Raw genomic sequence first — 27,731 nt, forward strand, 5'->3', positions numbered from 1 at the left:
ATATATTATCTGGCTACTTTAATCTTATCTTATTGCTTTCCATATTATAAAGCATTCCTTTCCAATAACCATGGACAGATCTTCTGTTCTCCAAATCTCCAAAGTTAAATGATATAAATAATTCTCTACAGATCTTTTATAGATTATCGCTGTACACCGATCAGGCATAACATTACAGGTGAAGTGCACTGATTATCTCTTCATCAGAACAATCTCCTGGACATCAACCAATCCGGTTTCAAAACCGGCCACTCAACTGAAACTGCCCTGCTCTCAGTTACGGAGGCACTGAGACAGGCAAGAGCAGCTTCCAAATCCACAGTACTTATCTTACTGGATTTGTCTGCTGCTTTTGACACAGTTAATCACCAGATCCTCCTGGCAACTCTCAGGAAGATGGGCATCTCAGGAACCGCTCTCCAGTGGTTCAAGTCTTACCTCTCAGGTAGGTCCTTCAGGGTGTCATGGAGTGGTGAAGTGTCTAAGTCACATCATCTAGCCACTGGCATTCCCCAGGGCTCAGTGCTTGGACCACTTCTCTTCTCCATCTACATGTCATCGTTGGGATCGGTCATTCAGAAACATGGCTTTTCCTATCACTGCTATGCCGACGACACTCAACTCTACTTCTCATTTCAACCTGATGATCCATCGGTTGGTGTTCGTATCGCTGCCTGCCTAACAGACATTTCAGCCTGGATGAAGGAACATCACCTGCAACTCAACCTTGCAAAGACAGAACTGCTTGTGGTCTCAGCCAAACCAGCACTGCATCACAATCTCTCCATTCAGCTAGGATCATCAACCATAACTCCGTCCAGGACAGCCAAGAACCTTGGGGTTGTGATTGATGATCAGCTAAAATTCACTGACCACATTACTGCAACAACCCGGTCCTGCAGATTTGCACTATTCAACATTAGGAAGATTAGACCCTTCCTATCAGATCATGCCACACAACTACTGGTACAAGCTCTTGTTCTCTCCAGACTGGACTACTGCAATGCTCTTCTAGCGGGCCTTCCGGCATGCACTATCAAACCCTTGCAACTGATCCAGAATGCAGCGGCGAGGTTGGTCTTTAGTGAGCCAAAGAGAGCACACGTCACGCCTCTCTTCATCAGTCTGCACTGGCTACCAATAGCTGCTCGCATCAAATTCAAGGCACTGGTGCTCGCCTTCAAAACATCCCCTGGCTCTGCACCAATATACCTAAACTCGCTCGTTCAGACTTACACACCCTCCAGGAACTTGCGTTCTGCCAGTGAACGACGCCTTGTGGTGCCATACCAGAGAGGCATGAAATCGCTGTCACAGACCTTTTCCTGGACCCTTCCCACCTGGTGGAATGACCTGCCCATCTCAATTCGTGCGGCCGAGTCTGTAGCCATTTTCAAAAAACGTCTAAAGACACATCTTTTCCAGCAACACCTGACCGATCGAGAATAGCACTTATCATTCTATTCATTGTCTGTCTGTCTATTTTATTTATTAAAAAAAAAAAAAAAAAAATATTCTGTTCTGTGCTAGATTAACTGAGACTTGTTACAGCACTTGCATATTGTTGATATCGCTGCCCTTGGACTGCTCTAGCTGCTTCTATTGCCCTCATTTGTAAGTCGCTTTGGATAAAAGCGTCTGCTAAATTACTAAATGTAAATGTAAATGTCATCACGGCACCTGTTAGTGGGTGGGATATATTAATCAACTTTATTTATATATAGCGCTTTTTACAATGCAGATTGTTTCAAAGCAGCTTCACAGTGTTAAACAGGAAAACAATGCAACAGAACCTGATTCGGCTGTACAGCCGCTCTGGAGAAAACGGTCATGTCATCAGCTCATTTCAGTTATCATATAGTGACAATGTGGGCAGATCAGTAATTTAGTTGATATAGTTAATTCAGTTTAGTAATTAGATTTATTTGGATATTTTAGTTGAACATTTAGTGTCCCCAACTGAGCAAGCCAAGCCAAAGGCGACAGTGGCAAGGAACCAAAACTCCATCAGGTGGCATAATGGAGAAAAATAAACCTTGGGAGAAACCAGGCTCAGTCGGGGTGCCAGTTCTCCTCTGGAAAAATTAACAAACTGTGTATGATTATTAGTCTAGCAACCTTACAGGTCAGAAGTCATATTAGATCGGAATATTCGAAAGATTGGAGGCATCACGCTGGAGACAGGTTTATTGAGGATGACTTGTCAATTAAACAATTATTCGGAAGATCGGAGTCATCACGCCGGAGATGGGTTTATTGAGGATGACATGTCGATTAAACAATTATTAAATAGGAATATTCGAAAGATCTAAGTCATCACGCCAGAGACGGGTTTATTGAGGATGACATGTCAATTAAACAATTATTCGGAAGATCGGAGTCATCATGCCGGAGATGGGTTTATTGAGGATGACATGTCGATTAAACAATTATTAAATAGGAATATTCGAAAGATCGGAGTCATCACGCCAGAGACTGGTTTATTGAGGATGCCGTGTCGGTGAGACAATTTCAGGGGGGAGTCTATTTGGCACGGTCTCTGCAGACACTTCAACGGAGATAATATACACACACAATGTGAACCTCATATTTAGTTGGTACATCTGAGCATGCCCATTGGAGAAGGGTTAAGGTTGGGGGAATACCCATAACCCTGTTCACTTGAATAAGTTTTTGTCACATAAGCTGAAAAATTGTTCCAATCCCACAGTTATAGGCATATGATGACCAAAAAGTAGCTTTAGAAACACAGTAAACCACATTCTCTTGTTATAACACATTTTACCATGACTCCACTGCCTGACCGTCAAGAACAGCATGTAGCCTACCAAAGGCACCAAAAGGCCACCATGAAAAGTTTAAACTTTAGCCACAGACAAAATCATGTTACTCTATTTGTACACTCTATTTGTTTCATATGCTGCACACGTGCAGCATATGAAATTAGTGTGGTTTCAAGGTCATGGCCAAATTATCGTAATATATTGTTTCATTTCATAAAAAATGCAGAAGTACTTCTGTAGTTAGAGATGTCACGTGTTTCATCGCGAGAATTGGGTCTTGTGATCTCGGGTGAAGATGGCGGCTCCGCCTGACGAGCAGAGCTTAGAGTCCCGCATCAGTAAGTAAAACACATTTAAACTACAAATGTATTACATTCTAATGTGACAGTGCGAATATGGACATGCATTAGCCTAGGTTTATGCCTTGGCGTAGGCGCTTTGTTGAGCGCAGATGCGGAGTGTCATGTTATTCTTGGCAGTGGAGTTATTAGCTTGCTAACGACGATATAGTTAAGTTTCTGACACACTTTTGTTTTTAGTGTGTTTTGTGTGTGTATATTTCCTGTTGGTGGGAGTGTGTTTTCTGTGATGGACAGGTAAAGAAGAGTTGTACAATTGCTAGCTATCCGTGAGTCAAAAGGGAGGAGTCTAGAAAGCAGACTCATATGATGTTCAATGAAGACATTCAATGACATAATATTTATTATGCCTCTATAATGTAAAGTCCCCATTTATACCCTCTTTCCGTTCTGCCACCCAACATGTCAGTCAAGAAAAGATGATTCATTTACCGTTTCCTTAAAGTGACCATATCCGACATACACTTCTGTCAGTTTTATGTAGCCCACTTGTGATGCTAATGAAGATTATTTTCTCCAAATAAATAAATAAAAATACACAACGACGCATTTGAACCCTCCAACCCATTTGAATCACGGTATTGTCTTGGACCCAACATCCATAACATTACTGATTAGAGGTGCACTCAGTATTTATTATTTATTTTTCATTAATATTCTTATTAATAATTTGAATAGCATCAAATCAAAATAGATTTCGATATATTGTCTTTAATTATGTACTGGAAATTGTACGTAATTTATTTAGGAATTGTTGTAATAAACGTGAGTATTAATATGCTCATGGTTCTGACATCATATCCATGAACTAGTGTGGTTTTGGCTTATTGGACAGTGAAATTTAACTTTGATGGTAATTAAATTTTTGATAGTAGGATAATAATGGGATAATAATCCCTTGCTCCTACTTTTCAAAGGAGCAAGGAAAATACTTTTTACGTGATATAAAAATTTGGCAGCTTTTTGTTTCAGATATTTCTTAATAACTAAATTTTATGGTAAAATGTAGGGGTGTAGCAATATATTACGTCACAATATATTGCATCCAGGTGGATGCTGCACATTGATGGTGGTTGAGGAGATTCCCCCCTTCTATGTAAAGCGCTTTGAGTGCCTAGAAAAGCGCTATATAAATGTAACAAATTATAATTAATTACAATATATCACAATACAAAAATGCAACAGTATGTATTGTGGATAGTGACAATCTGTATTGTGTACAGTTCACCCAAAATAAAATTATAGCATGAGAAAAAATTCAAGTTCAGAGAGATTTAGTGTCAGTACTACATTAAACTACAATATATTATATAATGTTGAATATGATGTATAATGCAATGGGGTAATATTTGTGGCTCCTGATAATGCCAAATGTCTTTTGTTACCAGTAAAAAGTGGCCTACATCATTTAAAATATATCTAGTCATTGACAGAGTGCAAGCATATTCTAAAATAATTCTATATTTTCAGCTTCAGAATCATGAATATTTGTATTTTTGTGACACCATTGTCCTGTGCTTTAGGTTACCAACACCAGGTCCAAGCCTATTTATTTCCACCCCTAATGTAATACCAAATTTAGCATTTTGATCAACAGGACATTTTTTAACCTATTACCAGATGTCTTGTTGTATCGCAATAATATTTTATGATTTGGTCAGTATCGTGATATGTATCGAATCGTGACATGAGGGTCGTTACACCCCTAGAAAAATTCCTTATCAGTTATTGTTTTTTTGAATACTTAGAAAGGATTTCTTATTGTTCGCTTTTATATCTTAACTGTTGATTTACAGTACTTATTTGTATACACATTTGCATGTCATAGGTTTGTAGGTAGGTTTTGTTTAGTCTTTCTGACTTTTTATGCTTAACTGTTCTGTCACCTTTAGACAAAGCGACCAACCCTTTAAATCGAGAAACTGACTGGGAGAGTATTCAACTGTTCTGTGACCAGCTCAGCAATGAACCTGAAGGGTGCGTCAACAATTCAATCATTTTTAAACTTAAATGTATCTCTTAAATATGCACAGTGAGAAACCTTTCACACAGAATGTGTTTTTGCAGTTTACTGTACGGATTTAAATTATTTTTTAATATAAATGTGTTTGTGGCATTTATGAATGTGTATGTATTGTTGTTCATAAACACAAGGTCCACCATCAGGGGTGTAATGTTGATGTCTCACTAGCCTGTGAGATGAAAATTATTCCATAATTTACTCACCCCTCAAGCCATCCTAGGAGTATATGAAATTCTTCTTTCAGACAAATACAATAGAGTTAAAACAGGGCTCGACATTAACGCTTGTCTGCTTGTCCGGGACAAGTGGATTTTTTGAAGGGGCAAGTGAAAGAGAATTTTACTTGCCCGACGGACAAGTAGCCTGATAAAACGTCATTAACAAAAATAACTAGGGAATCACTCAAATGCAAGAATGATTCTGCATTCATTACTGTAAGTGGCGATTGACAGTGAATGATAATAATGTATAATGAACTGACGGTAACTAATGCACTGTTTACACTCGCGCAGCCTCTTGAGGAGAAATCGAAACAAATGTGCACCGCTCACACAGAGAAACTCAGTTAACACACTGCCGTAAAAATGTAGAAATGTGGAGTTTATTTATATTTATAACATGATACAGTTGCAATGTCAACTGCTGTTTTCCTGAATAACATCACGACTGAAAAGGACACTGATTTCAAATGACAGCTCCATAAACAATTATTAACATTAAGTCACTTACATTTTGATGCAATATTGAGTGTTTTTGTTCTATTTCAGCAGCGAAAATAGTTCTAAAAGTACACAGCAGAACGCGTGTCACAGCAACAGTGTGTTAGTGAATGATTCAGCGTTTTGAATGAATCGATAGAATCAAAGATTCAATGAACTATTCGTAAACGACCGCCTCATTCTTGAATGAATCAGCGTTTGAACGAATCGACTCAATGACTCACTCATTCAGACGGTCACCTGCTGCCACCTACTGGTGGTTTAGTTTCATCTTTCCAACATTTCTTATTTGTATATTCAAAAAATATTTAAAGCTACACTATGTAACTTTTCCGTCCACTAGAGGTCGCCTGTTCAAAACAAAGGCGTAGTTTGATGACGCCACGTTTGAGCGCAGAATCTCGGGACATGTGGTCTTCACCTCACAGCCGGTGGGAAACAGTCAGGATAGGACTCGGGCAGGAATCATGTTCATGGATGCGATTATTAACATTACTGTAGTCTGAAGCAGAGCAGGACCGAGTGTTGTGGAGCTGAGCAAGGCCGCAGGAGCGATTGAAGAGCGGGACTGTTATTATGGCATAGTCGCCAGCGGGACTTTTATTATGACACGGTTGCCGGCGGCACTTCCTCTTCTCCAGTGCTGAGTTTGAGGTAACGCAGCTCTGTTTATCGTATTAGATATATCTGAGTGTGTTGAAAAGGAAGTAATGGCGTTCGCTCGGCGGCTGCTATGACACTTGTTCACAATGCAGTGAGAGTAAAGCGTTTCACTGAATAAAACCGGAGACCGAGGGTGACGCAGATATGACGCAATCGACAGGCGACTCCCTCACACGCATAGCTCACACGTCCCGGCTCCTTGGTTAAAATAGCAATTTTCTCACGATTTACAAATAGTTGAAAACATTTGGGATATTCTAAGTACTCAACTGAACAAAATATATAACACTGGCCTAGTGGTTTCTGGATGTTTTACTGCAAAAATCCTACATAGTTCACCTTTAAAACAATCTCATAACATTATTTAATGCAGTCGTAATTTTTCAGTGTAAATTATTTAATTTGACTGGTAACAGCCAGTGTCTTCTAATTTAATTTATTGATCCAATTTAAGAATATAAAAGGAAATCTGAATCATAGCCTATATTTAATAAGATCAGGGGAAAATGCTTTTTATAAAAGGTAAAAATATCAAAAATATGCATATGTCAAAGCTGATTGAACACTGGTGAGAATATTTTATTTACAACACACAAAATTATTATTATTATTTTTTCGGACAAGCACATTTTTTACTCGGACAAGTGGATGACAGATTTACTTGTCCGAAGGACAAGCATGTGAACATGCTTAATGTCGAGCCCTGGTTTAAAAATGTCCTGGCAGTGAATTATGTTAAATATGGATATTTTTTTTTACAAAAACCCAACAATTCACCTCAGAAGGCCTTTTATTAACCCCCGGAGCCATGTGGATTACTTTTATAATGGATGGATGCACTTTTTTGGGGGTTTCAAATTTTGGGCTGCCATTCATTGCCATTATAAAGCTTGGAAGAGCCAGGACATTTTTTAATATAACTCTGATTGTATTCGTCTGAAAGAAGAATGTCATATACACCTAGGATGGCTTTAGGGTGAGTAAATCATGGGGTAATTTTCATTTTTGGGTGAACTATCCCTTTAAAGCAGTGGCTCAATTGAGTGCTGCAGGGATGATGCCAAAACTTGGAAGACTAATTCGCTACTGCTTCCCTCAATATTTTCCTATGGGGTTTTTCAGTGTATGAGTAAAATAAGGCCTGTGGTAAACGGCAATACTTGAATGTTTCTTCTACAACGTAAACTGTACACACTCACACCCCAAACATTCTAATATAGTTACTTTTTAGAAACATGAGTGTATTTTTTGTTTGTTTGTTCAAATACAAATAACAGCTTCAAAATTTGTGTTTTCGATATGGGTGTGTACAGCGCTTGATATTACTAGCCACTCAGCATTTTCTCTGGCCATAATTTTGTTGTTGGAGGAATTGCGTTAGAGGTTCTCACGAGAACGAGACACTATTTTTAAGAATTCTTTAATGACAATATATATGACTGGAAAAAAAGTATTTTAATCGACTGAAAGTCACAAAATGCGAAACAATGCAGGTGCTTTTGAATTTTTTTTTCTAGGGCTGTCACTTATGATTATTTTGGTAATCGAGTAATCAGTCAATTATTTTGACAAATAATCGAGTAACCGGATATTTTTTTTGGTGACGCAAAGCACTGATTATTATACATGATAATAGATATGATACTTGTAGGGTTAACTTATATTTAAACAAGTAATAAAATGAAAAAGTAGAAGTAGGACCATTTGAGTTTTAAATTGAATGTGATTATTTTTGTCATTGTGGCTGTCATTTAACAGTCCCAAAGGTAGAAACACACAGGTAAAGTTACACCTGCCCTTATTTCGGCGAGCTTTACATGACGAGAGTGAGATTAAATCAAAAACAGTCGTATGTGGTACACCTCAGTCTCTTAAAGCTGCTGATGAAAACCACATATGTTCAAACTTAATTAGGATCATTCAAATAAAATCTATTAGTATCATATATCTCTTGCATTTGTTTTTAATCATTCAACATGTAAATGTTCAAGGTTCCTGATTTGCAGATTTTTCTTTTTATGTGCATTGTGTGTGTAGTCCACAGTTGGCCACCAGGCTTCTTGCTCACAAGATCCAATCCCCTCAGGAGTGGGAGGCCATGCAGGCACTCATGGTAAGATTGGCATTCAGGGTGTGACCGAATATGCGGAAACCCTATTGTATTTGTACTTGATTTTTTGCTTATTTGCTGCTGAATTATTTTGATTTATCAAAGTATTTCAACGATATAAGCCAATTAAATTGTCTGGTATTGCCCATTTTTTGATGACTAGAACAAAAAATGTATCTTTCCTCTGAATTCTCCAGAAATGTTGTGAATTTATTATTCTAACCACTAGACACATTTTTTAAATATTAGGGAGAATATCCACCATCATGTTCTTTTTGTCAGAATCCTTTATTCCAAAAGCTTGTTTTATTGGATTGTGATGTTTCAACCCCATGAGAAACCTTTTTAATCAATTAATACTTTGGAAGAAGTTTGGTTCCAAATATATTATTTGGTTCCAAATTAAGGTAAACCAAATATAGTTTGAGTTTTTTTCAAAAATAGATAGTAAAAACCTGATATAGTTTTACCATAACATATAGTTTCTTGCCAGAAGCTGGCATGGTTGTCAAGGTAAAAGACAAACTTATTTTGTACACATTAGGGCTTTTCACACTGCGCTTAACCCTGTGTTATTGTCATTCTAAACACTGCTTTAAACCCCGGGTAAAGGAGCATACGAGAATGCACAATGATAGAGCTTTAATGTAAACAGGTCGCATGCTGCGTTTATCCAATCAATGACACTGACCCCGCAAATATGCATAAGAACGAAAACCCAGTGTTTAGGAATGTACAATGTGAAACATTGAATACCCAGGATTCGCATGTTGTTTTTTAGTACTGCCCTCAATAAGCTGTTTCACATAACATATGTTTAAAACTAAATTTTAAAAAAAAATTAAAAAGCTGACCCACATTTGTGGTACGTAAAACCCAGAGGTGGTGTAAACTAATCTTAAGCTAGCCACCTAAACTGGATTTGTGGTACAAACCCAACTGTTTGTCACTGTGTGTTTGTGTCATAAGGTTCTAGAAACCTGTGTGAAGAACTGTGGGAAAAGGTTCCATAATGAGGTGGGGAAGTTCCGTTTCCTGAATGAGCTCATCAAAGTGGTTTCCCCTAAGGTATGTTTTGTTTTTGTTTGTATAAATGAGCAGTGTTGCTTTGCTTGAATTCACACAAAGGATGCTAGCATAATCAAATAATATCATAACATTGAACAAATTGATATTTGCTCTATTTTAAAGACTTTCCTTTTTTGATACATTGGGTCCATAAATTTTGGATTATTCAAAGAATTTTAATGAAAATGCTGTCAATGCTTAACCACTGCAATTAAGATCTGTATTGAGCAGTTCTGTAATTTGACAGCTAAAGTTATTTGGCCTATACATTTTTCATTTTGGAGCCAAAAAGGAAGCAAAAATCAAGGTTACAGTGAGGCACTTGTGTTATACGTTGAAATACTCAATGTTTCAAAGATATAGCCACATGACTCAAAATAGGCATGTTAACATGAGTTTAGTGTGACAAAAATGGTTATAAAACCAACTTTTTTGATGAAATCCTAGAGCTCTCTGACCCCTCCATAGACAGTAAAGTAATTAACACTTTAAAGGCCCAGAAAGGTAGTAAAGACCTCGTTAAAATTGTCCATGTGACTCCAGTGGTTCAACTTTAATTTTATGAAGCAACGAGAATAAACAAACAAAAATAATGCAAAAACAAACAAAAACAATGACTTTATTCAACAATTTAGTTCTAGCCTGTGCCAGTCTCCTACGCAGTTTACGTTGTAAATACAGAGTGTATCTCCCACGTCATCATCACACGCATGCGTCGTGGTGCTTACGTAAGCATCGGCTTTCGTAGAACTCGAAAGCACTGCACTGTTTACAATGTAAAATGCATAGGAGACTGGCACAGGCTAGAACGAAATTGTTGAATAAAGTTGTTATTTTTGTTTGTTTTTTCGCACAACATTTTTTTCTTGTCGCTTCATAAAATTAAGGTTAAACCACTGAAGTCAATGGACTATTTTAATAATGTCTTTCCTACCTTTCTGGGTCTTGAAAGTGAAGTAGCTGTCTATGGAGGGGTCAGAGAGCTCTCGGATTTCATCAAAAATATCTCAATTTGTGTTCAGAAGATGAACAAAGGTCTTATGGGTTTGGAATGACTTGAGGGTGAGTAATTCATGACAGAACTTTTGGGTAAACTAACCCTTTAAGAAATTACAACAATTTATACATCACTAGGGATTATGGTCAATTTTGTAATGGTTACTGTTTTGAAATAAGACTTCCTTTATGACTTGTGTGGATCTCCGGAGGACGCAGCCTTCGAAATAGATAGGGATGCACCGATATGAACATTTTGGCCGATACCGATAACCGATAATTCTTAATATTTGAAAGCCGATAACCGATATATTGGCCGATAAATCTAAATACAAATTTTAATAAACTCTGAGAGCCTGATTACAAAAACAAAAGGCTCACCATTAAAAGCCATGTCCCAAACACTTCAACATGAATCAAACCTATACACTACAGTAGCCTATTTGAACCTGTGTGAGATTCCTTACCTTTTCAAATTAATTTTACACTCCTATGGCCAAATTTTTTTTTTAACACTTTACAATAAGGTTTAATTTTTGTTAGTATTAGTTAACCAACAATGAATGAACAATACTTCAACAGGATTTATTAATTTTAGTTCATGTTAATCTCAACATATTCAGACCCAAAGTTGTGTCTTTTAACATTAGGTATGAACTGTGAATGGACTGTTACAAAACACAAACATTTTATTACTAAAAGAAACAAAGGTTATTGCTCTCTGTTTGTTCATGATAGTTAATGCATTAATAAAATGAGACCTTATTTGTAAAATGTTACCAAAAATTATATTGTCTAAAAAATAAAAATAATATACCTAAATAATGCAAACAAGTAATTGAACAGCATTACTGAGGCTGCATAATAAAGAATCAGAATGCAAGTGCATGAAATAACCTCCGCACAGACGATAAAGAAATGGTTTTAATCAAACCATATTGTTGATGGAAATGATACGAGAACAATAAAAGTGCTAATTATAAAAAATAATGCTTCTGTGTTTTTGAAAAAAAAAATATGTTTAATATTACAGTAATAGTAAACATCTGTAATATTAGTCTAGTCTATTAGGAATAATGTTGCTGTGTGAGAGCGCGCTGAAGCTGGAGAGAATGAACGAACAACCATAAACTGAAGCGCTTAGAAGTTTAATTAACAACTAAACGCATCATATATGAGAACAATAAGATATTTATACAAAATAAATATAATATTACAACTTATATTAGCACAAAATCACGCATAGGTGAATGGTTATAACTCCTGTGGATGCTCTTCCCCTGTTTGAGAGCGTGCTGAAACTTAAGATGATCACCGGTACAGTGAAGCACTGCGGGTTATTGACTTAACGAAACACATCCTATATGACTTTAATCAGATGTTTATACTACAAAAACGTAATATTACGACTTACATATGCTTAAAATGACGCGAATGCACAAGCGAACTTGACTGTGCTGGTCAGAATGCGTTGTTGACGCTTCCCACAACAGCGCGCTGAAAAACAACTAAACCCCGAGAATTCACTACGTTTTATAACAGAAATATTCTCATTGCAGTGTTATGTATAGGACAGTCCCATTAGTTATTAATGCTGTGCATTTCTGTTTGAAATGCGCGCGCCAAGACAATGAAGTGCTTTCGCATCGTTAATTAACTCAACCAAACGCATCCTATATGGGATTATATACACAAAATAATAAATATAATATTACAACTTACAATGGCACAAAAGGCTGTGAATGCACAAGCAAACTTGACTGTGCTCGTCATGAAGGTGTAACTCCGTGGGCGCGCGCTGAAGCTAAAGACCGGTACAATGAAGTGCTTTACTGCATCGTTTATTAACTCAACCAAACGCATCCTATATGATATTACATACACAGAATAATAATAAATATAATATTACAACTTACAATGGCACAAAAGGCTGTGAATGCACAAGCAAACTTGACTGTGCTCGTCATGAAGGTGTAACTCCGTGGGCGCGCTCTTCCCTCAACAAACGCGCTGAAACACAACGCTCTTTTACAGCCTATTCTATTCTCATTATCATTTTATGTAGATTATAGAAGACTTGCGCTGCACATGTTGCACATAACTGTATTTTCCTTTTCGAAGTGATTCCAAACATATTTAGAGCAATTCAAACCCATCATGGTGGACAGCGCGTCTGTCTCAGCTGAAGGAAATAATACATTATCTATCGGCTTGACTATATCGGTCAAATTTTCTTATTGGACCGATAACGATAACATCAAAAATAATCATTTATCGGCCGATAACGATATGTTGCCGATATATCGTGCATCCCTAGAAATAGAGATTCTTTTCGCAAGAGTCAGCATGATTAACTTCACAGCTGATGGTGACCATTATGGACAGTAAAAAAAGAATTCAAACACACATGCACAGCACAAGAAATCATTATAAAATGGAGGAGGAGAATAGCTAAATAAAATATATAAAAACATCTGATATATCAATGAGCATGTGTATTTATATAGGTCCACAATGATAACATTTGGCTTATTCAATTTAAAAATGTTTACATACGCCTTGCAGGATTTGCAAAATGTTATCAAGTAATCATTTTAACCAAACAAGAAGAATCATAAAATTGTATGCTGTTTTTTTAGTACTCAATAAGCTGTTTCACATAACATATGTTTAAAACTAAATAGAAAAAACATTCATATTAAAAAGCTGACCCACATTTCTGGTACGTAAAACCCTCAGGTGGTGTACACTAATTTTAAGCTAGCCACCTAAACTGGATTTGTGGTACAAACCCATGGTAGTTTGTCAGAGTTGTTTTTTTCCTCCCTAATGTGCATACAACACTACTTTCAGCAATGACACATGTATGCATTTATTGCACATCCTTATTTGTTCAAACCTGAATATTTTGCATGAGGAACTCGAAGAACTGGAAAAACATGAAATCCAAAGAGAGAGCACTAGAGCAAGACAGAGAAAGGGGTGCCATTAGGCTAAGAAAAGAGGTTGATGTGTCTGAACTATTCCTTTAACTTGTATTGAATGCAGAATATTTCTTAAAGGGGACATATTATGCCCCTTTTCACATTTCTGGTGTCCCCAGAATGTGTCTATGAAGTTTCCGCTCCAAATACCCCCCAGATCATTTATTATAGCCTGTCAAATTTTTTCCCTATTTGGGTGTGAGCAAAACGTGCCATTTTTGTGTGTGTCCCTTTAAATGCAAATGAGCTGCCACTCCCCGCCCCCTTCCAGAAGAGGGCGGATCCTTTACATGAGCTTCAGATACTCCGTCAACAACAAAACAGGCGATTCTCACTAAGCCAAAATGTCAGAAATAACCAGTTGTGGAGTGCAGCCTTACATGTTTGAACTGGAGTCGGACACAGATGGAGAGACTCAGGAAGAGGTTACCAGTTTTAGACTGCACCTGGACGTTTCTAATGGTTAGTGGATACATTTATGTAACGCTAGTTGATGTGGAGTTAAGTTGATTCGACTCATCGACTAGCATGTACCGTGTAATCTATAAATTGTTGTATAGGTGCTCGTGTGGGAACGTAAAATCACCTGATTATATACAATGCATAATAAACGGTGAGTGTTTTCTGGTTAAAACTAACGACATAGCTCTAGTCTCTGTGAATACAGTCAGAGACCATGGTAACTAGCCATATTAGCCGTACAGCATTCTAGAAAGCTCATTCAGAAAGGACATTTGCAAACATTCACAAAATATGAAGTGCCATCCTCACTTGTTCTGTATATGAAGTTAGAGCACGAAGCGTTGGTATTGACCCATCCTTCAGAAACATCTTTTTCACAAAATCCAGCGTTGTACTGACCCTCGTTGGTAAAGCAGTCATGCGTAAAATGATTTGCGCAAATATATATATTTTACCGACATTCTTTGGCACATTTCCTTCAAAAATTAAATTCAACCACGGCGTCAGTGGCTCGGATGCGTCTATGGAGACTCGTATGTTCGTTGGTACATCCAAAAACAGAACATTTGTAATGTTTTTGGCGCAGACATTGTAATACTCTAGCTAGCTGATACAGCAAGTAAACATAAATGGTGGTCTCTGTGCTTCTGACTCAGGGGTATGTATATGCTTAAAGGGCAGATCATGGGCAGGGTTTCCCTACTCTTACATTGGAGTAGGGGAAAATATTAAATGAAATTGATGGGGATTATAAAAAAGTATTGGGTGGATTTTTACCATTATAGGCTGGTTGTTTACACACTGTGGATACACATCTGTGTTTAAACACCTTATAAAAGTAAATTTTGCATAATATGTCCCCTTTAAATGTGGTGCTAATTATCATAACTAATAAGTTATGCTTAGTTGTTAGATCGCACATATGAACACTAGCACCTAATGCATTTACCAATAACTCTACTTCTGTTACAGTATCTTGGTTCTCGAGCCCCAGAACCAGTGAAGAAAAAAGTTTTAGAAATGATGTACAGCTGGACTGTGAGTTTACCAGAAGAGACAAAGATTTCTGATGCTTATCAGATGCTTAAGAAACAAGGTAACCTGATGTGCATGGTCCTGATTACTCATAACTGACCTATTTAGCTATGTCTCTCAGCTGATATATGTATTGTCACAAGTGCTTTTAAAAGTTGTGTAAAAGTTACATATGTGTAAAACAAGTTCTCTTTGGGACTCGCTGTGTTGATGTTGTGATTGTATGTTGTGGAATGATTGTTATACATAGGCTACATTGTTTATGTAACTGATATGCATCTCTTTCCAGGTATTATTAAACAGGATCCAGATCTTCCTGATGACAAGCCCTGTCCTCCTCCACCGCCCAGACCCAAGAACGCCATCTTTGAGGATGAGGAGAAATCAAAGGTAGTTCAGATGCAGTAATGCGGCTTAATTTGATGATGCATGTTCCTTTTCCTAATATGACTTTACTATGTGTTCCGTGATTGAAACCTAAGGATTCAGGAATTCAACCTGACATACAGTGGGGCAAAAAGTATTTAGTTAGCCACCAATTGTCCCACTTAAAAAGATGAGAGAGGCCTGTAATTGTCTGTAAATAGGTACACTTCAACTATGAGAGACAGAATGAGAAAAAAAATCCAGAAAATCACATTGTCTGATTTTCAAAGAATTTATTTGCAAATTATGGTGGAAAATAAGTATTTGGTCAATAACACAAGTTCATCCCAATACTTTGTTATATACCCTTTGTTGTCAATGACAGAGGTCAAACGTTTTCTGTAAGTCTCCACAAGGTTTTTACACACTGTTGCTGGTAGTTTGGGCCATTCCTCCATGCAGATCTCCTCTAGAGCAGTGATGTTTTGGGGCTGTCGCTGGGCAACACAGATTTTCAACTCCCTCCAAAGATTTTCTATGGGGTTGAGATCTGGAGACTGGCTAGGCCACTCCAGGACCTTGAAATGCTTCTTATGAAGCCACTCCTTCGTTGCCCGGGCGGTGTGTTTGGGATCATTGTCATGCTGAAAGACCCAGCCACGTTTCATCTTCAATACCCTTGCTGATGGAAGGAGGTTTTTACTCAAAATCTCACGATACGTGGCCCCATTCATTCTTTCCTTTACACGGATCAGTCGTCCTGATCCCTTTGCAGAAAAACAGCCCCAAAGCATGATGTTTCCACCCCCATGCTTCACAGTAGGTATGGTGTTCTTTGGATGCAACTCAGCATTTTTTCTACTCCAAACACGACAAGTTGAGTTTTTACCAAAAAGTTATATTTTGGTTTCATCTGACCATATGACATTCTCCCAATCCTCTTCTTGATCATCCAAATGCTCTCTAGCAAACTTCAGACGGACCCAGACATGTACTGGCTTAAAGGAACACTCCACTGTTTTTAGAAATGGGGCTTATTCAACTTCTTTCCTACATTTAGATATGTGGGCAAATGCATTTTTGCCTCAGTGCATGCATTGTTTTAGTTTGCTTAGTCTAGCTTAGCTTAGCATAATGAATGGAATCCTATGTTGCCAGCTAGCATGTCCCAAGTAAAAGTGATTAAAAAAAAACCTAATTATTTCTTGTAGCCTGCGTATTCACAACGAGTACAAATAGCGATGCAGATTAAGACTAGGCGATTTCCTAGGCAGATATTAACTTGGGACTATATTATGGGGAAGCACAGGCGAAGCACTGCTACTTGGGCGCAGAGATATCAGGCAAAACATGAAATCCCACAACATCCGTCAACATACCGTCGTGAATAGTAGCTGGCTATTTTTCATACAGTACATGAATGGTGATGAACATGGCTGATTTTGTGTGGGACGAAGAGGGTTACTTCTTAGACAGTCAAGATCCAGAACCATACCTCTATGAACCAGAGTTTTCAGAAGAGGAGCTACGTCTGCGTGCTTTGGAAATAGAAAGACAGGAGGAGGAGGTTGCGATTGCTCAACAGCCGAACAGCACATGAATGCAATGTCATATATGTCAATATATAAAATTTACATAAACATTGAAGACTGTTCTGCTACTTCCTTTGGTCAAACTGCCTGTAGCCTTCTCTCTAGTAGTTATATTAAAACTCCTGAGTCAAAAGAAACAGGCTAACTTGGTGAGAGAAATATAGCTAACTTAGCCCTCATTCATTTCATTTCACAGGTAACAATAACATAGTTTTTTATTTTAGTTTCGGTTGTTCACGCTAAACAGGTTGAATTCAACAAGAGGTTATACTAGAGGAGGCTAACTTTATTTGAACCGCAGTCTATATACAGCTTCTCAGCATCTATCTTACAACCGAATAAAGACAAACAATAACAAAAGGAAGAGTAATAAAAGACAACTTACATGTGCACTTTGTTCTGCCTGTGCTTTGAAAATGGATGGGACGGCCGTATCTTTCAAACATAGTACCGTTTTTCTTGGCCCATATTGCATTTTTTCAAAGTAGTCCTCCAGTGCAAAATGCTCTTCGCAAACACGATACTGTTTAATTTTGTGGAGAGGCGTTGAAGTACAGATATCCAGAGCAGCTAGCCATTTATTTCTCAGTTCCACATTCATGGAATTCTGTGAAACATTACATTAGTGTATGTCCATTGCTTGTTCTCACAACCTTTTACTACGCAGGCAATTACCATGTTTGCTGTAACTTCTCAAAATAAACAATCCAAAAGATAAGACACTCGGTGCAGGTCACGCCGGTATGTTATACTTTTTTTCCCGTTTTTTGTCGCGTTGCACGCCAGTCTGTTGACGAAAGTTTCCATAGGATTTCCATAGACTGTGTTGCGTGATATCTCTGCGCCCAAGTAGCAGTGCTTCGCCTGTGCTTCCCCATAATATAGTCCCAAATCAATATCTGCCTAGGAAATCACCTAGTCTTAATCTGCATCGCTATTTGTATTCGTTGTGAATACGCAGGCCACAAGAAGTAATTAGGTGTTGTTGTTGTTTTTTTTATCCCTTTTACTCGGGACATGCTAGCTGGCAGCATAGAATTCCATTCATTATGCTAAGCTAAGCTAGCGGCGACCCTGCCAAACTAAAACAATGCATGCACTGAGAAAAAAATGCATTTGCCCACATATCTAAATGTAGCAAAGAAGTTGAATAAGCCCTATTTCTAAAAACGGTGGAGTGTTCCTTTAAGCAGGGGGACACGTCTGTCACAGCAGAATTTGTGTCCCTGGCGGCGTAGTGTGTTACTGATGGTAGCCTTTGTTACTTCGGTCCCAGCTCTCTGCAGGTCATCCACTAGGTCCCCCCGTGTGGTTCTGGGATTTTCACTCACCATTCTTGTGATCATTTTGACCCCACAGGGTGAGATCTTGCATGGAGCCCCAGATCGAGGGAGATTATCAGTGGTCTTGTATGTCTTCCATTTTCTAATAATTGCTCCCACATTTGATTTCTTCACACCAAGCTGCTTACCTATTGCAGATTCAGTCTTCCCAGCCTGGTGCAGGTCTACAAATTTTGTTTCTGGTGTCCTTTGACAGCTCTTTGGTCTTGGCCATAGTGGAGTTTGGAGTCTGACTGTTTGAGATTATGGACAGGTGTCTTTTATACTGATAACGAGTTCAAACAGGTGCCATTAATACAGGTAACGAGTGGAGGACAGAGGAGCCTCTTAAAGAAGAAGTTACAGGTCTGTGAGAGACAGAAATCTTGCTTTTTTGTAGGTGACCAAATACCATAATTTGCAAATAAATTCTTTAAAAATCAGACAATGGGATTTTCTGGATTTTTTTTCTCATTCTGTCTCTCATAGTTGAAGTGTACCTATGATGTAAATTACAGGCCTCTCTCATCTTTTTAAGTGGGAGAACTTGCACAATTGGTGGCAGACTAAATACTTTTTTGCCACACTGTATGTGACATATGTGAACTCTGAGCCAGTGAAGTATTTTAAGATAAGTCCAGTCCAGGTGCATTTTCTCTTAATGTTTCCTTTTCTCTGTCCCGTACTTTCTTCCTCATTCAATAGATGTTGTCCCGTCTTCTGAATAGCTCTCACCCTGAAGACCTGCGGGCAGCAAACAAACTAATCAAAGAAATGGTTCAGGAGGTGAGTAGATGTGTATTTTGTATGTCTTAGATATTTCATTAACTTTTGGGGGGTTCTTAGTGTCTATTTCCCAGGACAGCGATGTGCAAAAATGAAACAAAACGGCAACATATGGCCTGTTCACACCAAAAACAAAACAAAAATCTGTCAGTCTGAACAAAAAACTAATTCAGGCGAGTACAATGGATGCTACAATGCAGAATTCACCTTTCAGTTGAACTGTCAGAAGAACAGAAGCAGGAAATGCAAGTTAAACATTCTAATTTTAGCACAAAAAACCCTCACATTTAAATAGCATTGTGTTTGAAACAGAGTATGCACGTTTAGACAAATCTGACATTCTAGTCTGATGATGAAATCTGCGTCATGCACTCTTTACGCATACCCTAGCATTCGCTTAAAACTGAAGAATATTTTTGATAATTGTGTTTTTGCAAATGGTGAAAGAGTGAGTCTGTAATTGCTGCCTTTTTATTGCAAAGTACCTTTTTTGTAAGCTTTTGTGTGAGCTCTGAGGATCTGCTGTGTGTAATGCATACAGTGTGTTTTCAGGATCAGAAGCGTATGGAGAAGGTGTCGAAAAGGGTGAATGCTATTCAGGAAGTAAAGGAGAGTGTTGGGCTTCTCACACAACTACTGGGAGATTACAGCAAAGAGAGTAGCTCACATAGCAATGAGGAGCTCATCAAGGTCTGTAACACACACACATCAGCAAAAAAGCCTGTCACACTCCTGAAATGGCAGTGATGGACTCAGAATACTGTGTCACTCAACACAATCAGAGCAGCAAATAAATTTTTTATTGAGTATTTATCTATTTGTTAAATAATTCTGAATGGTCTATGTTGTGTCATTGTAGGATCTGTACCAGCGCTGTGAGAAAATGAGACCCACTCTGTTCAGATTGGCCAGTGATACAGAGGACAACGATGAAGCTCTCGGTGAGGCATACAGGTCGAAGGGCAAAATCAATAATATCACAAAGAGAGCCCATGAGTTGATGAATAGGGTCATTTTCTGACACTGTCTTTGTTTATGTGTTTTGTCTGCAGCTGAGATCTTACAGGCGAATGACAGCTTAACACAGGTGATCAATCTGTACAGACAGCTAGTAAAGGGGGAAGAGGTGAATGGAGACACCAGCAATACAGCCACACTCCCAGGTACAGCAATGACGCCAGCCATTAGCTCAGCGATGTCTAGAGAGCCTCATAGAAAAAAATCATAAGGGATTGTTAAATGGGTACATCACCGCTTGCAAAATGGGTGTTCAATAAAACTTGGCTGCCTATGCAGTAGAAAGCTAATTAAAACAAAAAAATCTGTGCTACCTAACTACAGAAAAAAAAATAAAAAAAGGCTTTTGTATTCCTATTTGCCAAATAGGTAGGAAGACTTCAACACCCATAATACACTTGCATGTTGCCATCCAAGACCACTCCCACCAGTCTGCTATAGATACCCTTGACCAGATTCAAATACTACGGTGACCGGGAGGGTCATGTTCGGTTCACTTAGTTTTGTTGTGGCCACGACATATAAGTAATACGTATAAATAAATATTAGTATAGGTCTATTAATCTCTGGTAATCCCAGGTTGCTATGGTCACGCAGGTTATTTACGCATTTAACTTGTGGCCATGAGAAATAGATGTCATTCCCTCAAAATATGAAGTCATGGCCACAAGAAAAATATATCGTTCCCTCGACATATAATCTCGAGGCCACGACTTTACATCGTATGGCTACGACAAAATGACTTAGTATCACGTTCCCACAAGTTAATATGACGTTCCCACGAATTAATATCTCATGGCCACGACATATCACGTTGCCACGAGTTTATATGTCGTGGCCTATAACTGAACTGAACTAACTGAACCAAACATGTCGCCTCTCGGGCACCGTAAAATACCACCTTGCTTTAGTAGGAAATACTTCTTATTAAACTATTAGTTATAATGGTGTATTGTTCACAGGTGCAAGAATTCAAAAAGTAAACGTTTAGCAGGAGTGAGTTACTTGGTTTCCATTGATGGATCCAGCATGTTGTAGGCAGTGGCTAAAAGTTGCAGAGAATCATAAATATGAAGAGAACGGTGCAACGAAAAATCTGAAAAATCTCCATATTTGTAGTCAACATTTCAAACTGGATGACTACCAACACAGTGTTTTATGCCAAACGGAAGGGAAATAACTGAAAGGAACTGTCATTCTGTCAGTTCTGCCCAACCCCCCGAAGCAAAATGCTGTCTTGTACAGATAAAAAAAGCTGTTGCCATAGTGTTCCATTTTTACCATAATGCTGTTTAGAGTAGACAAAGTACAATTTTCAACCTACCCTTATAATAACTGTTCTGTTAATAATCCTCTGCCGATCCGACTGTCCGTGTGCGGAAGTACAAATGTAATTTATCTGTCCAAAGTCCGCCAGATGACGCGTTTTAATATACATATAATACCGTCATTTTAACAATTCAAAGCGGGTTGAAAATCGACAAAGTTACACTTTAATGGAGTGTCTCAGTTTGCTATGAGCCTTGTTGTATGGTTTTTAGAAATTGTGTAATAGAGTGCCCACTAATGGTTATTTCCTACATTATTTCTAAAGTGTGATTGGATACTCTTGGTGTTCATAGGAAGCAGTACCGCTTTGTTGGACCTGACAGGACTGGACACTTCCCTTTCAGCTCAGTCTTTCTCTGAATTGCCCTCTCAGACACCATCTTCGCAGGAGCTGGGCATCAGCCTTCTGGATGATGAGCTCATGTCCCTGGGTAAGAAATCTGTGATCACACTTTGCCATGTATTCTCTTGATATTATATGGATTGTGAATTGAGGCACATGAAGGATTGCATGAATAAGTGGGTGGATGTAACCCTAAAATGCATGACCCAAGAAAACCTAAATTAATGCATAAAAAGGTCAAAATGACCTGCCCTGACTCCTGGATTCAGTGGTTTTCTTTTTTTTTTTTTTAAACAAAAAAAAACTTTTGTGTTTTTTCACGGATTGCAGTTCACTACTCACTACTCCTAATGTTTGTCCACTAAAGCCGTGTTTCCACCGAAATTACCCGGAACAATTTGTACCAGGAATTTTTTTACAGGAACCAACATTGACCGTGAGATTGCTGAGACGAATGACTGATATTTACTGAACGCAGAACGAACGAACCTCGCAAAAGACATTTAAAAATGCCGGTTGAAATAAAATGCTGCGTGAGTTCAACCAATCAGCATGTTCAGCACCCAAGTCCCACCCCCGAAAGTTCCCAAACTTTGAAAAAGTACTACCCCGGGAGCAGGGCCGTTTGGGAAATATTTACCCGGAACATAATTTAGACCCTGGTTCCTGTGGTCGAACACACCGAGTACCACGCCAAAGTTCCTAGTTCCTGGTGAAAGTTCCTGCGGTGGAAACGCGGCTTAACTTGGATGGGTTAAATGCAGAGGACAAATTCCGAGCATGGGTTACCATCACATTGTCACATGTCCACTCAAAATGATCTATGTTCAACACAAGCTCACTGACTAAGTTCTACATTCGTGCAAATGTTCTCATTATAACCAACACAGTGTAGTCAGCTTCACTGATTGTACGGGAGTTTTTGTGAGAGTACAAAACTTGCGCTGAAATGAAGTGATTAACAGCTTCAGCGATAATAAAGAGAGTACTCTTCGCTTGTTTTCTTTTCATAATTTATTCAGAATTTGAATAAAACAATGCAGCTACTAGACCTTTTCAATGGAACAAAACAACACTGGGGTCTTAAAGGATTAGTTCACTTTTAAATAAACTTTTGCTGATAATTTACCCACCCCCATGTCATCCAAGATGTCCATGTCTTTCTTTCTGCAGTCAAAAAGAAATTAAGGTTTTTGATGAAAACAGTCCAGGATTTTTCTCCATATAATGGACTTCAATGGGCTCCAATCGGTTCAAGGTCCAAATGACAGTTTTAGTGCAGCTTCAAAGGGCTTTAAACGATACCAGACGATGAATAAAGGTCTTATCTAGCGAAACGATCAGTTTGGTCATAGATGTATACGTAGATGCCTCATTAGCGCCTGCAGGGATCAGTAGAATGAGGCATCTATGATCGATTTATCTATGACCACGCTCGTATTTTGACCTCACTTAGCGGAAGTTATGGCGGAGCTCAGAGATGATCACGTTCGTCTGATAAGAGGTAAAATAATAGCATAAATACTGCTCAGTTTCTCGCAGAAACTGATCGTTTCGCTAGATAAGACCCTTATTCATCGTCCGGTATCGTTTAAAACCCTTTGAAGCGGTACTGAAACTGTCATTTGAACCTTGAACCGTTTGGAGCCCATTGAAGTCCATTATATGGAGAAAAATCCTGGAATGTTTTCATCAAAAATCTTAATTTCTTTTCAACTGCAGAAAGAAAGACATGGACATCTTGGATGACATGGGGGTGAGTAAATTATCAGCAAAAGTTTATTTAAAAGTGAACTAATCCTTTAAGAAGTGCCTCAAGAGCTGCACAGTTATGACAAATCATAATTTTACACTATTTCCCTCGATACTGATGAATAATGTTGATTAATGTAATTTGCATTAAAATATTTTTGTGTTGAGCAACTGCATGTCATATTCCAGTTCAAACCATTAAATGCAGGGCTCCAGAGTGCGACTAAATGGTCACATTTTGCGACTAAAATTTGAGAGTGTGCGACTGAATTTTACATCCAGTCGCACATGTGCGACCAGTACATTTGCCTACTGTCGGTACTGGAGAAATTCAGAAAATACACTTACTATTTATAATTGATAGACGTTATGTCTGGCAAATTCTATCTTTGCCAGCCGTTTCTATATGAGAGAATATTAAACCATTTGTCCGTGGCATTTTTGCCATTTGCAATCCAGAAGAGAGAGAAAGCGAGCGAGCTACAGCAAACACAACACCACAGTCAGCTTAATGAGGGACGATGGCCAAGAACTAAACAAAAGTTTAGTCTGCTTAAACTTTAGGGATGTGCTGTGATATTAATCTAATTTTATTTTCGATTTTGGCTTCCAACAATTATAAAAAGATGGTATGAGGTAAAACTATTCATATAGCCGTGTTCAGTCGAGCGCGATCCTTCCATTCACAGCCTTGCGCTGTCATTTCTCCCAAAACCTAAACTAATCGTCAGATTCAGTGATTGTTGTAAACTGCAGTCTCTACTGTTGCTAAACTGCGGGATGCGTTTGATAATAAAGAGCTATTAAATGCACAATAATCCGCGCAAGAGATGCCGTTTCCAACTTCAAGGCGGCTTATGTGTGTGTGCTGCGAAATGGACCGACTTGCACTTAATATTTTAGGCTTCGTGTGCGCGTCTAAACCATCAAATAAACAACAAATAGCCTGTGTCAAAATGACCGGATTGGAGAGTAGTTATTTTAACAGTTTATATCTTAAATGGGCGTAAATAGTTTGGAGAAATAGGAGAATATGATATTATTAGTTCTACATTCGATCGGTCTTAAAGGGGCAGCGTCTAATAAACCTGCAGACGATTGAGCCATTCATTCGAATCGAACAAAAGCCAAATAGAAAATATTCACATCTCTTGAATTAATAACTTTAGCTTTTATAAGCATTAATCTATCAATTTATACAGTGAAAACTATGCAGTGTTATTTTACATTTCATTACTTTATTAGATTTCTTTGTAGGTTTGTTCTTTACTGTAATATTAATGTTAGCAGACCTTCTGAATGCCTGCACACTGGTCCATTTACAAATAGATGTTTTATATTTTTGTTCAAACTTTGCGGTTTCTTTTGCTATAGATATTTTACTCTTCAGATTATAAAGCCATGTTAATTATGTTCTTAATTATGTTTTTTTTTTTTTTTTTATATATATATATATATATATATATATATATATATATATATATTTATAAAAAAAAATATATAAAGTATAATAAAAAGAACCGGTAAGAATACTGTTAAAGTACCGGATCGATAAGCAGTATCGGTAAGAGTAGTAATACTATTAAAACCTTAACGATACCGATCCCTATTAGTAATACAGTGGAAATTAGTAGATTTGGTTAGCATGTTGATTTACGGTGTGCGCCCCTAAAATTTCTGGTTGTGCCCCTAAAATTTTTTTTTTTTTGAAAAAAGTTAGTCTGGAGCCCTGAAATGTATTTTATATTCAATTCAATTCACATTTATTTGTATAGTGCTTTTCACAATACATATTGTTTCGAAGCAGCTTTACAGAAAATGCATGCGTCTACATTACAATTTAAAGTGATTTGTTATAAGAGGAGACTGTGTCTAAATTATGGATTTCAGAAAATTACATATACAAATCACACAGTTAGCTAACAATGTATTAATAAATAATGTAATAATTTAAGGCACAAACAATGGGCTCATTGAAGTAAAGAATACTTGTTGTTAACAATGATTAGTGTATATAGAAAATTTAGTGTGTAATGATCAGCAAAATGTATACATATATGACTTTTGTTTGGATGGTACTGTCTTTCGGGGGCCATCTCAGGCCACTGGACATTCATTCCTTGAAAGTAATTTTGTAAACTGTGCTTCAGTAGAAAACTAATTCAGAAGAAACTCTGCACACTATACAGTAAGTGCAGTGACAAGAGCAAGTGCGACTTAACATGCTTATGTTTGTAACTCTGTTTCAGGCTTGACTGAAGTCAATTCTAACCTGGCCCCTTCCCAATCTGGAGATGCTATGACATGGAATACTTTTCAGGTGGGCACGAGTTGACTAATTTATCTAGATTAGTATTCTAATTGTTGTTGTGGGCCGGTACACAAGCGGTATGGAGTGCTATTCTATTAACAGTAGCAGGAATTATTTATCGTACCTGCAGGTCTTATAACATGTCAGATATCTTATTGTTGGAACCCTCTAACAAGCCTGTTTTTATTTTTGTTATTTATTTTTTACTGTTTTTAGCCTTAAATATATATATTTTTTTTACTTTTAAAAAAAGACAATTTTTAAATTAAATTTGATTATGAGTGATGTTTCCAAACTTTTGACAGGTAATGTACCAATTTTATAAATCAGCCTCACACAGTTGTGGCACATCATGTCAAAAAAGTGCCCGGTGCAGATACTTTCTTTTGCTCTAGACAGAGTGTTAACTTATACACAGTTGCTTACTCATGATACATAGCAACACAGCTAAAAGTCGTCTGCGATGTCCTGCAGTGTCCACTGTCCTACCCAAGAGCGTGTCATATACACGCCATAAAGTGCGTATCATATGCACGCGAAAAACTGCGTAGCGTATACATTCCACGACACTGCACACTTGTACTATTGATACGCATTCTCAACAGGGAGCGCGCACTCTTAAAGGGGCCACACTATATTACTACTCGTTACAACATCCATGCATTCAGCAGCCCAAATTAATACCTGTCTGTCATTAATGTTAAACAAACAACTACAGGTGTTAAATAAATGTATACATATTAAATAAACCTACTACATCTGTATATTTTTTTAAGAAATGTACTATTGTTTTTGTAATTTGCTTCTTTGTTCTTTTATTTAGCCTATATTCAATTTCTCATATTAGCCATATTGCCCACCTGCACATACCAGCTGATATACAATGTAGTCTTGATTTTTTTAACTATTTATTTGTATGATACAGCTGCAAATAAGTATTTGAACACCTGAGAAAATCGATGTTAATATTTGGTACAGTAGCCTTTGTTTGCAATTACAGAGGTAGTTTTTCACCAGGTTTGCACACACTGCAGGAGGGATTTTGGCCCACTCCTCCACACAGATCTTCTCTAGCTCAGTCAGGTTTCTGGCCTGTTGCTGAGAAACACAGAGTTTGAGCTCCCTCCAAAGATTCTCAATTGGGTTTAGGTCTGGAGTAGGGTTGTGACGGTGAGGAAATTTTCCCACCGGTTAATTGATGTGTGACAACACCGGTAATACCGGTATCACCGGCGGAGGCTTTTAAATCACTAATTCTATCTAACCGAAAGTAACATGCACACGACCGCTCTGAACTGAAAACGCGCCAGTGTTGCGTATTCACACACCGTGAATGACAGCTCGTCTGTAAATGCGCGCTCTGTGAGGCCATGGGTGCGTCTCAATCAGTTCCCTAGTTCAGTAGTCAGGGCACTGATCAAGCATTGATCAGTCTATGATTGAGATGCACGCCATGAATGAATAACAGTTCGTCCGTAAAGCCTTGTTTATACTCGACGCGCCCGCACGAGCGTGAGGGTGCGCGCGGCAAAAATAAATGCGCGCAGTCAGCGTAGCGGAGGCTCGCACTGCGGAGCCAGGCGAAAGTAAACAATGCGCTCTCTGTGCGGCCGTGCACATTTAACTTTCGGTTTTGAATTAGCGCCAATTCGGCTGCGGGTTGCTTGAATTATAGGTTCATTAGTCTATTATTTTTAATGAAAAACACAAC

At 38.1% G+C, this 27,731-nt stretch overlaps 1 protein-coding gene across 1 annotated transcript in view; it reads left to right on the top strand.

The window, feature by feature from the left end:
• The first annotated feature begins 3,043 nt into the window (after positions 1–3,043).
• The window catches only part of gga1 (golgi-associated, gamma adaptin ear containing, ARF binding protein 1), a 34,556-nt gene continuing 9,868 nt past the window's right edge, over positions 3,044–27,731 (top strand). Inside the window, exons 1-12 of the mRNA XM_079840988.1 lie at positions 3,044–3,121; positions 5,035–5,119; positions 8,585–8,660; positions 9,627–9,725; positions 15,140–15,263; positions 15,492–15,592; positions 19,188–19,268; positions 19,821–19,958; positions 20,128–20,209; positions 20,321–20,431; positions 21,908–22,045; positions 25,959–26,029. Coding sequence (XP_079697114.1) covers positions 3,079–3,121; positions 5,035–5,119; positions 8,585–8,660; positions 9,627–9,725; positions 15,140–15,263; positions 15,492–15,592; positions 19,188–19,268; positions 19,821–19,958; positions 20,128–20,209; positions 20,321–20,431; positions 21,908–22,045; positions 25,959–26,029 — 1,149 coding nt within the window. The 5' untranslated portion in view covers positions 3,044–3,078. The remainder of the gene's footprint in view (positions 3,122–5,034; positions 5,120–8,584; positions 8,661–9,626; positions 9,726–15,139; positions 15,264–15,491; positions 15,593–19,187; positions 19,269–19,820; positions 19,959–20,127; positions 20,210–20,320; positions 20,432–21,907; positions 22,046–25,958; positions 26,030–27,731) is intronic.

This window comes from Gobio gobio (assembly GCF_949357685.1).
Source record: "Gobio gobio genome assembly, chromosome: 17".
Classification (NCBI taxonomy): domain Eukaryota; kingdom Metazoa; phylum Chordata; class Actinopteri; order Cypriniformes; family Gobionidae; genus Gobio; species Gobio gobio.